The sequence below is a fragment of the Heptranchias perlo genome, chromosome 4, assembly GCF_035084215.1.
Source record: "Heptranchias perlo isolate sHepPer1 chromosome 4, sHepPer1.hap1, whole genome shotgun sequence".
Classification (NCBI taxonomy): Eukaryota; Metazoa; Chordata; class Chondrichthyes; order Hexanchiformes; family Hexanchidae; genus Heptranchias; species Heptranchias perlo.
The window spans coordinates 116884930-116903441 of NC_090328.1; the positions used below are offsets into that span (position 1 = coordinate 116884930).

Genomic DNA, 18512 nt, shown 5'->3' on the forward strand with positions numbered 1-18512 from the left:
CTCTCACACAGACCCCCCCCCACTCTCACACAGACCACCCCCCCACTCCCACTCTCACACAGACCCCCCCCCCACTCTCACACAGACCCCCCCCCACTCTCACACAGACCCCCCCCCACTCCCACTCTCACACAGACCCCCCCCACTCCCACTCTCACACAGACCCCCTCCACTCTCACTCTCACACAGACCCCCCCCCACTCTCACACAGACCCCCCCCCACTCTCACACTGACCCCCCCCCACTCTCACACAGACCCCCCCCCACTCTCACACAGACCCCCCCCCCCACTCTCACACAGACCCCCCCCCCACTCTCACACAGACCCCCCCCCCACTCTCACACAGACCCCCCCTCCACTCTCACACAGACCCCCCCCCACTCTCACACAGACCCCCCCCCCACTCTCACACAGACCCCCCCCCACTCTCACACAGACCCCCCCCCACTCTCACACAGACCCCCCCCCACTCTCACACAGACCCCCCCCCCACTCTCACACAGACCCCCCCCCCACTCTCACACAGACCCCCCCCCACTCTCACACAGACCCCCCCCACTCCCACTCTCACACAGACCCCCCCCCACTCTCACACAGACCCCCCCCCCCACTCTCACACAGACCCCCCCCCACTCTCACACAGACCCCCCCCCACTCTCACACAGACCCCCCCCCCACTCTCACACAGACCCCCACCCCACTCTCACACAGACCCCCACCCCACTCTCACAGACCCCCCCCCACTCTCACACAGACCCCCCCCACTCTCACACAGACCCCCCCCCACTCTCACACAGACCCCCCTCCCACTCTCACAGACCCCCCCCCACTCTCACACAGACCCCCCCCCCACTCTCACACAGACCCCCCCCCACTCTCACACAGACCACCCCCCCACTCCCACTCTCACACAGACCCCCCCCCCACTCTCACACAGACCCCCCCCCACTCCCACTCTCACACAGACCCCCCCCACTCCCACTCTCACACAGACCCCCTCCACTCTCACTCTCACACAGACCCCCCCCCACTCTCACACAGACCCCCCCCCACTCTCACTCTCACACAGACCCCCCCCCACTCTCACACAGACCCCCCCCCACTCTCACACTGACCCCCCCCCACTCTCACACAGACCCCCCCCCACTCTCACACAGACCCCCCCCACTCTCACACAGACCCCCCCCCCACTCTCACACAGACCCCCCCCCACTCTCACACAGACCCCCCCCACTCTCACACAGACCCCCCCCCACTCTCACACAGACCCCCCCCCACTCACCCACCCCCACTCACCCACCCCCACTCACACACACTCACTCACACCCACCCCCACTCACTCACACCCACCCCCACTGACACTCACCCACCCCCACTCACACTCACCCACCCCCACTCACACTCACCCCCACACTCACCCCCACTCACCCCCACTTACCCACCCCTACTCACTCACCCACCCCTCCCCACCCACACACTCTCACAGACCCCCCCCCACCCACACACTCTCACACAGATCCCCCCCACTCTCACAGACCCCCCTCCACCCACACACTCTCGCACAGACCCCCTCCCCACCCACACACTCTCACACGGATCCCCCCCACTCTCACAGACCCCCCCCCACTCTCACAGACCCCCCCCCACTCTCACACGGATCCCCCCCACTCTCACAGACCCCCCCCCACTCTCACAGACCCCCCCCCACTCTCACACAGATCCCCCCCACTCTCACACAGACCCCCCCCCCCACTCTCACACAGACCCCCCCCCACTCTCACACAGACCCCCCCCCACTCTCACACAGACCCCCCCCACTCCCACTCTCACACAGACCCCCCCCCACTCTCACACAGACCCCCCCCCCCACTCTCACACAGACCCCCCCCCACTCTCACACAGACCCCCCCCCACTCTCACACAGACCCCCCCCCCACTCTCACACAGACCCCCACCCCACTCTCACACAGACCCCCACCCCACTCTCACAGACCCCCCCCCACTCTCACACAGACCCCCCCCACTCTCACACAGACCCCCCCCCACTCTCACACAGACCCCCCTCCCACTCTCACAGACCCCCCCCCACTCTCACACAGACCCCCCCCCCACTCTCACACAGACCCCCCCCCACTCTCACACAGACCACCCCCCCACTCCCACTCTCACACAGACCCCCCCCCCACTCTCACACAGACCCCCCCCCACTCCCACTCTCACACAGACCCCCCCCACTCCCACTCTCACACAGACCCCCCCCACTCCCACTCTCACACAGACCCCCCCCCACTCTCACACAGACCCCCCCCCACTCCCACTCTCACACAGACCCCCCCCACTCCCACTCTCACACAGACCCCCCCCACTCCCACTCTCACACAGACCCCCCCCCACTCTCACACAGACCCCCCTCCACTCTCACTCTCACACAGACCCCCCCCCCACTCTCACACAGACCCCCCCCCACTCTCACACTGACCCCCCCCCACTCTCACACAGACCCCCCCCCACTCTCACACAGACCCCCCCCACTCTCACACAGACCCCCCCCCCACTCTCACACAGACCCCCCCCACTCTCACACAGACCCCCCCCACTCTCACACAGACCCCCCCCCCACTCTCACACAGACCCCCCCCCACTCTCACACAGACCCCCCCCCCACTCTCACACAGACCCCCCCCCCACTCTCACACAGACCCCCCCCCACTCTCACACTGACCCCCCCCCACTCTCACACAGACCCCCCCCCACTCTCACACAGACCCCCCCCACTCTCACACAGACCCCCCCCACTCTCACACAGACCCCCCACCACTCTCACAGACCCCCCCCCACTCTCACAGACCCCCCCCCCCACTCTCACAGACCCCCCCCCACTCTCACACAGACCCCCCCACTCTCACACAGACCCCCCCCCACTCTCACAGACCCCCCCCCACTACCACTCTCACACGCACCCCCCCCACTCTCACACAGAACCCCCCCCACTCTCACAGACCCCCCCCACTCTCACACAGACCCCCCCCCCACTCTCACACAGACCCCCCCCCACTCTCACACAGACCCCCCCCCACTCTCACACAGACCCCCCCCCCACTCTCACAGAGACCCCCCCCCCACTCTCACACAGACCCCCCCCCACTCTCACACAGACCCCCCCCCACTCTCACACTGACCCCCCCCCACTCTCACACAGACCCCCCCCACTCTCACACGCACCCCCCCCACTCTCACACAGACCCCCCCCACTCTCACACAGACCCCCCCCCACTCTCACAGACCCCCCCCCACTCTCACACAGACCCCCCCCCCACTCTCACACAGACCCCCCCCCCACTCCCACTCTCACACAGACCCCCCCCCCACTCTCACACAGACCCCCCCCCCACTCTCACACTGACCCCCCCCCACTCTCACACAGACCCCCCCCCACTCTCACACAGACCCCCCCCCCACTCTCACACAGACCCCCCCCCCACTCTCACACAGACCCCCCCCCCACTCTCACACAGACCCCCCCCCACTCTCACACAGACCCCCCCCCACTCTCACACAGACCCCCCCCCACTCTCACACAGACCCCCCCCCACTCTCACACAGACCCCCCCCCACTCTCACACAGACCCCCCCCCACTCTCACACAGACCCCCCCCCCACTCTCACACAGACCCCCCCCCCACTCTCACACAGACCCCCCCCCCACTCTCACACAGACCCCCCCCCACCCCACACACTCTCACACAGACCCCCCCCCACCCCCACTCACTCTCACACAGACCCCCCCCACTCTCACACAGACCCCCCCCCCACTCTCACAGACCCCCCCCACTCTCACAGACCCCCCCCCACTCCCACTCTCACACAGACCCCCCCCACTCTCACACAGACCCCCCCCCCCACTCTCACACAGACCCCCCCCCACTCTCACACAGACCCCCCCCCCACTCTCACACAGACCCCCCCCCACTCTCACTCTCACACAGACCCCCCCCACTCCCACTCTCACACAGACCCCACTCCCACTCCCACTCTCACACAGACCCCCCCCACTCCCACTCTCACACAGACCCCCCCCCCACTCTCACACAGACCCCCCCCCACTCTCACACAGACCCCCCCCCACTCTCACACAGACCCCCCCCCCACTCTCACACTGACCCCCCCCCACTCTCACACAGACCCCCCCCCACTCTCACACAGACCCCCCCCCACTCTCACACAGACCCCCCCCCACTCCCACTCTCACACAGACCCCCCCCCACTCTCACAGACCCCCCCCCACTCTCACACAGACCCCCCCCCACTCTCACACAGACACCCCCCACTCTCACTCTCACACAGACCCCCCCCCACTCTCACACAGACCCCCCCCCACTCCCACTCTCACACAGACCCCCCCCCACTCTCACACAGACCCCCCCCCCACTCTCACACAGACCCCCCCCCCCACTCTCACACTGACCCCCCCCCACTCTCACACAGACCCCCCCCACTCTCACACAGACCCCCCCCACTCTCACACAGACCCCCCCCACTCTCACACAGACCCCCCCCCACTCTCACAGACCCCCCCCCACTCTCACACAGACCCCCCCCCACTCTCACACAGACCCCCCCCCACTCTCACTCTCACACAGACCCCCCCCCACTCTCACACAGACCCCCCCCCCACTCCCACTCTCACACAGACCCCCCCCCCACTCCCACTCTCACACAGACCCCCCCCCCACTCTCACACAGACCCCCCCCCCCACTCTCACACAGACCCCCCCCCCACTCTCACACAGACCCCCCCCCCACTCTCACACAGACCCCCCCTCCACTCTCACACAGACCCCCCCCCACTCTCACACAGACCCCCCCCCCACTCTCACACAGACCCCCCCCCACTCTCACACAGACCCCCCCCCACTCTCACACAGACCCCCCCCCACTCTCACACAGACCCCCCCCCCCACTCTCACACAGACCCCCCCCCCACTCTCACACAGACCCCCCCCCCACTCTCACACAGACCCCCCCCACTCTCACACAGACCCCCCCCCCCACTCTCACACAGACCCCCCCAACTCTCACTCTCACACAGACCCCCCCCCACCCCACACACTCTCACACAGACCCCCCCCCACCCCACTCACTCTCACACAGACCCCCCCCCACTCTCACACAGACCCCCCCCCACTCTCACAGACCCCCCCACTCTCACAGACCCCCCCCCACTCTCACAGACCCCCCCCCCACTCTCACAGACCCCCCCCCACTCCCACTCTCACACAGACCCCCCCCCACTCTCACACAGACCCCCCCCCACTCTCACACAATAAGGGATCTTTTCTTCTTTTTCCTAAATTACATCACAAATTGTTCAGTCAAGATTCAACAAGTTACATTCTCCATCTTTCCAATGCAGGTCAGATTTCACCGGAGATTTAAAAAAAACACTGCACACAAGACACACGACAGAATCACATTATATGTAATGGAAAGGAAGACAAAAAAAGTACCTTATAACTGAACTGAATGGTTACTTAAAATGCTGGAAATTTTGGATGCAGATACAAGTAGTTCTTGTGTTCAAATCCCTGAATGGCCTCACCCCTCCCTATCTCTGTAACCTCCTCCAGTCCTACGACTCTCCGAGATCTCTGCACTCCTCCAATTTTGGCCTCTTGCGCATCTCCCGATTTCCTTCACTCCATTGGCGGCCGTGCCTTCAGTTGCTTAGACTCTAAGCTCTGGAATTCCCTCCCTAAACCTCTCCACCTCTCTCTCTCCTTTAAGACCCTCCTTAAAACCTCTCTCTTTGACTAAGCTTTTAGTCACCTGTCCTAATATCTCCTTATGTGGCTCGGTGTCAAATTTTGTCTGATTTACGCTCCTGTGAAGCGCCTTGGGACATTTTACTATGTTAAAGGCGCTATATAAATGTTGTTATTGTAGATTATTTTAATTTAGAAAGTGATTGTAGAAATAGAAATACAAGCACAAGAATAGTTCCGACAAAGTATCTACACCCTAAATATTATCCCACCTTTTCTCAGGTGCCCACAGACCTGCTGTGTATTTACAATATTTACAGTTATTTCTTTGTTTTAGCTGGAAAGATGAAATTAACTGTTTCTCCAGAGTAGGAAAAGACTCATTAAAAAGGAGCCAAAGGAAGGAAATTAATATGTAGCTAAAAATGTGGTGCAATAGACTGTTCCGTTGTTCCAAACACAGAAATGGAATCTGAGGAATGCAATAGAATGAATAATATTCAATTGATATCTTAGGACCTTCCATCCTATCAGTCTGGACTGGATTTGAACCCTCGGAGGTGAAAGGCCAGGGGCTAACTCTGTGCACCATCCAGTTCTCCCAGTGTGATGAGTTTCGATTTCAACATAGTGCCAAGTACCACAAAAAAGGGGATGGCATTGGGACAGATGAGTAGAGAAGACTGTTGTTACTGTTCCCGAACGCAGCCACGATCTTTCAGCTGTTCCCTTTGTTTTAAAATTTATTGTTGCGCATTCACTCCTGTCTGTTTCAGAATGCAGAGACTTGCATGTGGGGCGTTCCGAAGAACTGGAATGAACAGGTGGGATGAGAAGCCATAAATCGTCCCAGAATTCCGTAATCAGCAGTACTGCCGATCGACTCCAGGCTCCTCTTTGCATCTCGAAGCTGATTAATGTTAGCCCCAGAAATTACATAGAATGTACAGCACAGAAACAGGCCATTCGGCCCAACTGGTCTATGCCGGTGTTTATGCTCCACACGAGTCTCCTCCCACCCTACTTCATCTCACCCTATCAGCATATCCTTCTATTTCTTTCTCCCTCATGTGTTTATCCAGCTTCCCATTAAATGCATCTATGTTATTCGCCTCAACTACTCCTTGTGGTAGCGAGTTCCACATTTTCACCGCTCTCTGGGTAAAGAAGTTTCTCCTGAATTTCCTATTGGATTTATTAGTGGCAAACACCTCTTGAAATTGAACAAGACATTGGCACAAGGGGTGGATGGTTTGGATCACAAGAAGTCCTGCCAGTCTGACAGGGCAGACAGAGCCTCGGTTTAACGTCCCATCCGAAAGACAGCCCCCCCGACGGCGCAGCGCTCCCTCGGCACCGCCCCCCCGACGGCGCAGCGCTCCCTCGACACTACCCCCCCCCCGACGGTGCAGCGCTCCCTCGGCACCGCCCCCCCGACGGCGCAGCGCTCCCTCGGCACCGCCCCCCCGACGGCGCAGCGCTCCCTCGGCACCGCCCCCCCCGACGGCGCAGCGCTCCCTCGGCACTGCCCCCCGACGGCGCAGCGCTCCCTCGGCACCGCCCCCCCGACGGTGCAGCGCTCCCTCGGCACTACCCCCCCCCCCGACGGTGCAGCGCTCCCTCGGCACTACCCCCCCCCCCCGACGGTGCAGCGCTCCCTCGACACTGCCCCCCCCCCCGACGGTGCAGCGCTCCCTCGACACTGCCCCCCCCCGACGGTGCAGCGCTCCCTCGACACTGCCCCCCCCCCGACGGTGCAGCGCTCCCTCGACACTGCCCCCCCCCGACGGCGCAGCGCTCCCTCGGCACCGCCCCCCCCCGACGATGCAGCGCTCCCTCGGCACCGCCCCCCCCCCGATGGCGCAGCGCTCCCTCGGCACCGCCCCTCTGACGGCGCAGCGCTCCCTCGGCACCGCCCCTCTGACGGCGCAGCGCTCCCTCGGCACTGCCCCCCGATGGCGCAGCGCTCCCTCGGCACCGCCCCTCTGACGGCGCAGCGCTCCCTCGGCACTGCCCTGGGAGTGTTGGTCTAGATTTGCACTCAGGTCTCTGGAGCGGGACTTGAATCCTTTGACTCAGAGGACAGAGTGGTACCCACTGTGCCACAGCTGACACTTTGGGCTGTAGGCTCAGGCCCACTGGGAACAGGATCCTGCCTACCTGACATTTCTTCATTAGTTGAGTCTGGAGATTGACTGCAGGCTGGTTATTCGACTGTGCGGAGAACGGCAGCTAAGCTGATCGTATCTTTACTCTATGTCCACACACTCACTTTTCAGCAGGGGGCGCTGGATGTCGATCAGAAACTCTGGCTGATTATTTTTTCTCCCCAGCCGAAGGACACCAAAACTGGCTCTAGCACTAGATTCTGCCATGCTGACTCTCACTTAACACAACAGAGACCAAGGATTAAACTTTTGGATCTCAGTCCCAAGAGACGACATCAAATTGTGCATCTACCAAGCAAGCCTTCCCAACAGTTATCGTAGAATCACACAACATAGAAGGAGGCCATTTGGCCCATCGTGCCTGTGCTGGCTCTTTCAAAGAGCTATCCAATTAGTCCCACTTCCCCGTTCTTTCCCCAAAGCCCTGCAAATTTTTCCTTTTCAAGTATTTATCCAATTCCCCTTGTGAAAGCTACTGTTGAATCTGCTTCCACCGCCCTTTCAGGCAGCGCATTCCAGATCATAACAACTCGCTGTGTAAAAATATTTCTCCTCATCTCCCCCCTGGCTCTTTTGCCAATCACCTTAAATCTGTGTCCTCTGATTACCGACCCTCCTGCCAGTGGAGGCAGTTTCTCCTTATTTACTCTATCAAAACCCTTGATGATTTTGAACACCCCTATTAAATCTCCTCTTAACCTTCTCTGCTCCAAGGAGAACAACCCCAGTTATGCACCATTGTTTCGACAGCTATTACTGCTTTAAAAAAAAATTAGATTACAAAGCAGAAAATAAACTGCAGCATCATGGACCTAGAGGGAGCGGGTTTGGTACCTCCTTCTACTGAATCCCTGATTGCAGTTGCACTGCTGTGGCGAGGTGTCGAGTGACGGTCTGGGGGTTTCCCATAGGGACAAAATGGAGGGAAAGTTGTCTCCGAACTGCACTTGGGCCATGTTAGCTGACGGAAAAGGATGCTCACCCATCTGCCCGAGCAGGCCACAGGTGTGCGATCAGGAGAGAATGGGAGAAAAGGGGAACACATCCTGAAAAATACACAGGAACATAGGAACAGGAGTAGGCCATTCAGCCCCTCGAGCCTGTCCCACCGTTCAATTAGATCATGGCTCATTTGTATCTTAACTCCATCTACCCGCCGAGGTTCCGTAACCCTTAATACCCTTACCTAACAAAAATCTATCAATCTCAGTTTTGAATTTTTCAATTGACCCCCAGTCTCAACAGCTTTTTGGGGGAGTTTTCCAGATTTCCACTACCCTTTGTGTGAAGAAGTGCTTCCTGACATCACCCCTGAACGGCCTAGCTCTAATTTTAAGGTTCTGCCCCCTTGTTCTGGACTCCCCCACCAGAAGAAATAGTTTCTATCTACCCTATCAAATCCTTTAATCATCTTAAACACCTCAATTAGATCACCCCTTAATCTTCTATACTCAAGGGAATACAAGCCTAGTCTATACAACCTGTCCTCATAATTTAACCCTTTTAGCTCTGGTATCATTCTGGTGAATCTGCGCAGCATCCCCTCCAAGGCCAATATATCCTTCCTGAGGTGCAATGCCCAGTATCGAATGCAGTATCTCCAGATGCAATGCCATTCAGAAATCATTTTCTATAGCTATCATAAACTGTTCCTTTTGATTACTTAAATAATAGTAACTGAAGTGAGGGAAACAGGTAAGCTGCATTAATTACTTATCAAAAAGGATGGGTGATAATCCTCACCTCACCGACTGCATTGGACAGAATGTGGACTATCTTTTCATGAGGCGTTGCCACCACACTTTGCCCATTGATTTCTATGATCCGATGACCGACTCTTACTCCACCTCGCTCTGCGATTCCTCCCCGCATGAGGCTACAGATCTGAAATATAATCAGAACCAGTCGTTAATCTGTACGCAAGGATGCAATTTGCAAGCATTAAACGTATCTTCAATTTAATTGGAAATGACAACTATTGTCAAACATCGATCATCCCATCGCTAAAGGGGCAATTGTACAAAATCACACTCCTGTCAGGAGCACATGGTTCACCCTCGCCATCATTTTCCACCCAATCATTTTAATGAGCAGCAAATCACGGCGTGGGGTTGGGGGGATGAGTGTCCAAATTCCTGATGTCCAATCCCGACAGGAGAAGCTTCTTGTTGGGAGCACAGTTGTGGTACAATTACCTCTAAAGTGTTGCAGTTCTTAAAAAGGACTAGAGCCAATGAAGTACTTTTGAAGTGTAGTCACTGTTGTAATGTAGGGAAACGCGGCAGACAATTTGCACACAGCAAGATCCCACAAACAGCAATGTGATAATGGTCAGATAATCAGTTACAGGTGTTAGTTGAAGGATGAATATTGGCCAGGAGAACTCTCCTGCTACTCTACACAAGACATACAGTGAATTATTAAATGCATCTCCTTAATATAATAAATTAGGTTTTTGTTGGGTAAGTGTATCAAGGGATATGGAGCTGAAGTGGGTTAATGGAGTTGAGCTACAGACCAGCCATGATCTGATTAAATGGAGGAACAGACTCAAGGGGCTGAATGGCCTCCTCCTGTTCCTGGAATGTCCCAACTGAAGTACTTACAATGCCGTTCTGCACACTGAAGCCCAGCTGGTAACGCAGGTCAGGTCTTCTAATCAGCACTGTGGTGACAGGAGGACATCGCACAATGTTCAGTTTCACCCGAGACTGGTTCTTCAAACCCTTGATTAAAAAAAGCATCAAACTAGTTACTTCTCAGACAAGAGACTGGGACCTGGATTCGTCAAAGAATTAACAAGCAAGACTGAGGCCAATGTAGAATGATATTTTATTTGGGGTGTACCTGACTATCACTCTTCCAACTTCTCGCCCATCCATCTCAGTGCTGTTCAATGACTTTCTGTCAAGAGTTACAATCCTAAGAAGTGTCTTGGTTGGGAGCTCAACAACAATTATATATAACTTTTCACGTTGCAAAGTGTCCCACTGAGTTTGGAGGACGTTGAGCAGGAAGAGGGGGAAAGGTTGAGGGGGACGTGACTGACAGCATGTTGGAAGAGGTAGGTTTGAAGGAGGCTTTTGAAGGTTAGGAAGGTGATAGTGAGTGCGGAGGTCTGCTGAATGAATGCTTTACCACTGAGGGTGAATCGAGAGGAGGCACACTGGACTAGAGTCCAAAGAACAGAGTGCTCACTGGTACTTAGGGCTGGTGAAGATTGCAGAGGTGAGGTGGAGCGAGAGCGTGGAAGAATCTGAAAACAAGGACAAGGATTCTGAAGTTGAAGTACTGGGAGGCAGCAGCCAATGCAGATGAGAGATGGGGCAATTGGTGCAGAGGAATTAGTATGGGCTAGGATATGAACAGCAGGTTCCTGTTTGAGTTGGAGTTTATGTAGAGAGCAGCTCAGGAGGATGGATAAATCAAGCCACGGGTGAGAGCTTTGGCAGCAGTGAGGTTGAGTAGGGACAAAGGGGGGTGCAATATTCCAAAAGTGGTCTTTATGATGCTCCGAATGTGGTGTTAAAGCTCAGCTCCAGACTGAACTGGATACAAAGATTACACATGGTTGAATTCAGCCTGTGCGCGCTGCTAGGAAGGGGGGAGGGGGTCAATGATTGAGGTGTTAACGTTTCTGGCGGGAGCTGAAAAGGATGATTTCAGTTTAGCCAATGTTGAGTTGAAGATCAAGCTCTGGCTCATCCATGACCTGATGTCAGATGGACAGTTGGGCAACACAGTGAACGTTGTGAAGGTGAAGAGAAGGTGGGAGAGAGATAACGCTTGACGTCATTAGAAGATGATGTTACCGAGGGGAAGCGTACAACAACAACAACTTGCATTTATATAGCACCTTTAACGGAGTGAAACGTCCCAAGGCGATTATCAAACAAAAATTTGACACTGAGCTACATAAGGAGATATTAGGACAGGTGACCAAAAGCTTGGTCAAAGAGGCAGGTTTTAAAGAGCGTCTTAAAGGAGAGAGAGAGAGGTAGAGAGGCAGAGGGAACTAGGGAGGGAATTCCAGAGCTTAGGGCCTAGGCAACTGAAGGCACAGCCGGCAATGGTGGAGCGATGGAAATCGGGGATGCGCAAGAGGCCAGAATTGGAGGAATGGAGAGATCTCGGAGGGTTGTAGGACTGGAAGAGGAACAGGAGGGGCCAATGGAGATGTACTGATCATATTGGGACAAATAGTAATGGAACTATGACAGGGTGTTGCCACGGAGATGGACTACAAAGAGGCAATAAACCGAGTAACGATTCAAAAGGCTATGATTTGATTAAAGTCTGCACCCAACACACGGTGAATACACAATTTCAACTGTACCTCACTGGAACGTTCCTACAGGTGCGCGGAGGGAAGGCCAAGGGCTTTAATTGCTGAAAGATCCCCCTTCCCAATAGTTTCCCCTTGCTAGAGAGCAAGAAAAGGGAAGAGCACTAAATCCCAGCTCCAGAGACATTCCAGGGAACCATATCTGACAAGGGCCACACAGCGAGACTGGAGACATATTACAAATACCACTCAGCTATTCCCCTTTTTTTTCCAGAAATACATGACATTGCGGTGAACCTTTATGATGCTCTGACAGGTGGACAATGGCAGTCCCACGAGGCTGGTGCCATTGATGGACATGATCTGGTCCCCGATGTTCAATTTTCCAGACTTTTCCGCAGGGCCTGCATGCATCATGTTTGCGATGATTACAGTCGGTAATATGGAGCCCCAGCCAGACTCTACAATCACGACACCTAATATTTCACCTTTCTGCTTCTCAACATGAACCTACCAAGAGGAACACAAGAAAAGGATATTATAAATGTCTTTCTATTAAAAAAAAAGAACCATAATCGTGAACGTAGAGAAGATGTTTCCACTTGTGGGGGAGATCAAAACTAGGGGGCCAGAAATACAAGATAGTCATTAATAAATCCAATAGGGAATTCAGGAGAAACTTCTTTACCAAAGAGTGGTGAGAATGTGGAACTTGCTACCACAAGTAGTAGTTGAGGCGAATAGTATAGATACATTTAAGGGAGCAAGAAGTAGAAGGATATGCTGATAGGGTGAGAGGAGGCTCGTGTGGAGCATAAACACCGGCATAGACCTGTAGGGTCGAATGGCCTGTTTCTGTGCTGCAAATTCTATGTAATAATCAAAATAAACTGCTTATATTACAAATTGTACTCACCATTCCTCTTCTGTTCTGAAGAAGCGCAATGGTTGAAGCAATTTACTGAAAGGTCTCTAACCAGATGTTCATGGTTTGAGATCATGACTGTCACATACAAACACTCTTTGGTCTCGATTGAGTGGACTTTGTCAGGTCTCGGACAGAGTACCACATTGTGAGAAGTTTTCAATTATTTTTTTTGTGAGGGGATGAAGAGAAGAGGAATAGAGACTGATATGGTGTAGTTCACCAGGTTAGGGGTTCACATTTATTACAAACTGTTCATGGAAACATAGTTGCATAGATTATCATCCTCACTGCCTGGGGAAGCAGATCAGCCGGTCTTTATGAAGCACGGCCGATTTTACGTTGAATTTACAGCACAGAAACAGGCCATTCGGAAAGTCTGTGCCAGTGTTTATGCTCCATACGAGCTTCCTCCCACCTTACTTCACTTCATCCTATGCACTGCCTGAAAAGCAGATTCAATAGAAACCTTCACAAGGGAATTGGATAAATACTTGAGAGGGAAAAATTTGCAGGGCTATGGAGAAAGAGCAAGGGAGTGGGACTAATTGGATAGCTCTTTCAAAGAGTCGGTACAGGCACAATGGGCCGAATGGCCTCCTTCTGTGCTGTATCATTCTATGACCTGAAGGATGAAACAACAGTTGTAGATAATAAGAAGGATATGGAACGTGGATGATGTGGGTTCACCCAGCTCTGCAAATGATTTATTTCCAGTTTGTCTAACTTTGAAATTCAAAAATATCCTCAACAGGTTTAAGAACAAGAGAAAAAGTGAAACATTTCATCCAACCTTTTCACACGGCCCTTGCCCATCACACTAAGATTATGCACAGAAGTTTCACCAATTCACATTACATCCCACTGAGATCTCACTTTCCGTAACATTGTGGCATTTTGCTGCAACTCACCTTAAAGTCTATTTAAAAATCATATCAAGTACAAGTGAATTGAGGCATGTTTTTCAGACTTTGTCTTTAAATACCATTTCTGCAAGGGATGGTAATACAATCAGAAGACTTCTCAAACTAGCAATTACCCCCTCTCAATCTCTCTGCAATAAAACAGTCACCACATTTTCTACTTGTTAAAACAAAACTCTCACAGTCACTCGTACCTCTTTGCAGTTCTCCGATTTAGAGAAATGAATCAGGTCATCATTGTACATGTCCTGAGTGTTGAGAAGGTCACTGTATTCTTTCTGGCTCAGGTCCTCCGGATTAATGCCATTCGCCCGCAAAAACTCCTGGTAAGCAACACTAAAGGCTTGTCCTATGGACTGAGCTATTAACTGGGCCTGCAAAAAAAAAAGTAACGCAGAATCAGAACCAAAGGGCACAACTTCTTTGTGGAGTTAATATATTTAACAGAAAGGTGAAATCAGCTTTGCTTTTTTAGAAAAAAAAGTACCATAGTATTCTCTCCCACTTCGTTAAACAATCTTTCTCAAGAATCCTTCCATCAAAACTCACAATAAATAACGAATTCAAATGATAGTTTTTAACAACTGCCCTGAACACTTTTGGATGCAAAGCCTCTTTAGTTATAAAGTTTGTTTCTAATTTGGTTCATGGTTGGTGGAAGGGGGAGGGAAAGAAAAATGAAACTCGGCCAGGCGAAACAGTGAGCTATTTCAAAAAAAAATACCCCGGCCCCGATGCTATGGAAACCATGAACTATCTGCCACCTCACACAAACTGCAACGTGTCGAGCAAGCAGCAATAACAAGTTCAGTGAAGAGAATCAGGGCTGCAACTGGTAATTATCTGCAGTGATTAACGAAGGATGAAAAGAAAGGTTCTGAAAGAGAAGTGAGAATCGGAAACAAATATTTATTCGACGCGCAAACTTCATTCAGAAAGCTGGCGCTATCGGCTGATTGCTCGACTGAGATTTTTCAGTCGGCACAAACATTGGCGTGTTTTACCTCAACAACTTGCATTTATTTAGCGCCTCTAACGTATTAAAACGTCCCAAGGCGCATCACAGGAGCGATTATCAGACAAAATTTGATACTGAGCCACATAAGGAGATATCAGGACAGGAGACCAAAAACTGGGTCGAAGAGGTAAGTTTTAAGGAGCGTCTTAAAAGAGGAGAGGTGGAGAGGTTTAGGGAGGGAACTCCAGAGCTTAGGGCCTATGGTTATTTTAATTGGCTATTCATTTATATTTCATTGTGGTACTCTACAAATAATAGAATCATACAGCACAGGAGGCCATTCGGCCCATCGAGCCAGTGCCGGCTCTTTGATGAGCTATCCATTAGTCCCACTCCATCTTGTTCTTTCCCCACTACCCTGCAAATTTTCCCTTTTCCTTTAGCACAGACATTTTGCCTCAAATTAGTTAATAGGAAAACGGGAAAAGAATGAACGTTTTGAAAAAGGGACTAAAATGCGATGTAGTTACCACATGCGATGACAGCATCCCATCCCTAAGGCTACTCAACAACAACAACTTGCATTTATATAGTGCCTTTAACATAGTAAAACGTCCCAAGGTGCTTCACAGGAGCGATTATCAAACAAAAAGTTGACACCGAGCCACATAGGGAGATATCAGGACAGGTGACCAAAAGCTTGGTCAAAGAGGTAGGTTTTAAGGAACGTCTTAAAAGGATTAGAGAGAGGTAGAGAGGCAGAGAGGTTTAGGGAGGGAATTCCAGAGCTTAGGGCCTAAGCAGCTGAAGGCACGGCCGCCAATGGTGGAGCGATTAAAATCGGGGATGCGCAAGAGGCCAGAATTGGAGGAGCGCAGAGATCTTAGAGGGTTGTAGGGCTGGAGAAGGTCACAGAGATAGGGAGGGTGGCGAGGCCATGGAGGGATTTGAAAACAAGGATGAGAATTTTAATAACTCAGGAAACTATAACACACGACTGTCTGTTGCATAATCACATTCTGAAGCATTAAATTTCCAGGGAGAAGGACCATTGCTACAACCACATACACTTGTAACTCAATTTCACTTGACATTACCATTTCTCAGGGAGAATTTGCATTTCTGTTCCACTCTGATTTAGTTACAGTAAATGTTTATAAATAATCGTCGTTCCACTCTTAATCAGATTATTCAAACAATCTGACACCTCAGATACCCTTTTGATACCTGATTTTCATTTTAAATAGATCAGTTAATCGGTTTAGAGGTATTCTCCTCAATGTTTTTCCCCCTATTTCCAGGTGACTTTGACCAGTTCGGAGGGTAATCTGTGGGACTGCTCGTCAATGTAGGATGTAAGACTCGAGTTGGGCAAGGTCAGCTTTCCCCCGTATGAAGACAGATTCCTTCCATGAGGCTCGTCAGAACAGTAAGGTCAGAAGGAAGGATATATTGGCCTTGGAGGGGGTGCAGCACAAATTCACCAGAATGATACTGGGGATAAAAGGGTTAAATTATGAGGACAGGTTGCATAGACTAGGCTTGTATTCCCTCGAGTACAGAAGATTAAGGGGTGATCTAATTGAGGTGTTTAAGATGATTAAAGGATTTGATAGAGTAGATAGAGAGAAACTATTTCCTCTGGTGGGGGAGTCCAGGATAAGGAGGCATAATCTTAAAATTAGAGCTGGGCCGTTCAGGGGTGATGTCAGGAAGCACTTCTTCACACAAAGGATAGTGGAAATCTGGAACTCTCTCCCCCAAAAAGCTGTTGAGGCTGGGGGTCAACTGAAAATTTAAAAACTGAGATTGATAGATTTTTGTTAGGTAAGGGTATTAAGGGTTATGGAACCAAGGCGGGTAGATGGAGTTAGGATACAGATCAGCCATGATCTAACTGAATGGCGGAACAGGCTCGAGGGGCTGAATGGCCTAATCAATAATGGGAACTCTGACTGATTTCCCCCCGTCTTTGATACAGGGAGACTACACCTAATCGCCACACCCCAACTGATCTCAAACCAGCAATCAAACTGGAATCTTCCGGTCCATATGGCTGAGGGCAACACTGGGCCGGGACTTCATGCCCCAGGTCGCGTGGGACGCCTGGTCAATTATCTTTCTACCTGTTGTGCATTTTCAGGGTCGTGTGCTTTTATTTCATATTTCTGGCGCTCCTGGTTTCTTTTACCCCAACCAATCAATTAGATTTAATTGGTAATTTAACGCATTCTGGCTGTGTTTACAAAAAAACAAAACCCACACACACCTTTGTGACAACACCGTACATTTACACAGTATCTTTAACGGGGCAAAACATACTGAGGAGCTTCACAGTTCTGGGATCAACCCAGAGTAGGGAGGTAGGGAGGGAGGGAGGGAGTTAGGGAGGTTGATGAAGAAGTAGGCTGCAGGGAAACTTCTGAAGGTGGGGAGGGATGTAGCCAGATGTAAGTGGTTCCAATTATCAGGAAAGACTGAACAGGCTGGGCCTCTTTTCTCTAGAAAAGAGAAGGCTGAGGGGTGACCTGACAGAGGTCTTCAAAATTATGAAAGGGTTCGACAGGGTAGATGTAGAGAAGACGTTTCCACTTGTGGGGGAGACCAAAACTAGGGGCCATAAATATAAGATAGTCACTAATAAATCCAATAGGGAATTCAGGAGAAATTTTAGCCAGCGAGTGGTGAGAATGTGGAACTCGCTAGCACAAGGAGTGGCTGAGGTGAATAACATAGATGCCTTTAAGGGGAAGCTCGATAAACACATGAGGGAGAAAGGAATAGAAGGTTATGCTGATAGTGTGAGATGAAGTAGGGAGGGAAGAGGTTCATGTGGAGCATAAACACCGGCATAGACCTGTTGGGCCAAATGGCCTGTTTGTGTGCTGTAAAATTCTATGTAATTCTACGTAAAGGGTTTAGGGAGAGGGGGGGTTCCAAAGCCTGGGGGCAAAAAGACTGAAGGCTCTGCCATAAATGGTAGAGCTAAGGGAGAAGTGAAAACACACAATAAAGCAGAGTTGGATGGAGAAAGGATGCGGATGAGACACTGGGTGGATGGATTTGAAAACTAGGATTGTGAGGAAGGGGAGGGGGGGGGGGAGGAGTTGAGGGAGATTTGGGATCGATGCGCTGAAGGCTGGGTTGCTACAAGATAACTGCAACTGTATTCCTCAAATGTTCATTTGATTGTGGTTAGGTGATGCGATTATTTATCGATCTTGGTTTAAAGTTAATATTTCTTTCCTGTCTTCTTGTAGGCCAACGGCACAAAGGCTGACGATTAACGACAAATGTACCTTTAATACTTTGTTTTATTTCACAATTCATTCTCTGGACTAATAAAGGATTTCCAGCTTCGCTATGGATGTAATTAAAGATTTAAAATTTCCGATTGGCAATATTTTAGAACTGCTTTGAACACCATCACTGAAAAAATTATGCTGCCTCACAACGCCAGCAGATATATCTTTAAATAAAAGTACTACGA

At 52.0% G+C, this 18512-nt stretch overlaps 1 protein-coding gene across 1 annotated transcript in view; it reads right to left on the minus strand.

Moving 5' to 3' along the window:
• LOC137320668 (amyloid-beta A4 precursor protein-binding family A member 1-like) overlaps positions 1 to 18512 on the minus strand; it is a 133236-nt gene that overhangs the window by 14199 nt on the left and 100525 nt on the right. The window contains exons 8-11 of the mRNA XM_067982346.1: positions 14259 to 14438; positions 12514 to 12726; positions 10538 to 10657; positions 9675 to 9815 (exon numbers count right to left, since the gene is read on the minus strand). Coding sequence (XP_067838447.1) covers positions 9675 to 9815; positions 10538 to 10657; positions 12514 to 12726; positions 14259 to 14438 — 654 coding nt within the window. The remainder of the gene's footprint in view (positions 1 to 9674; positions 9816 to 10537; positions 10658 to 12513; positions 12727 to 14258; positions 14439 to 18512) is intronic.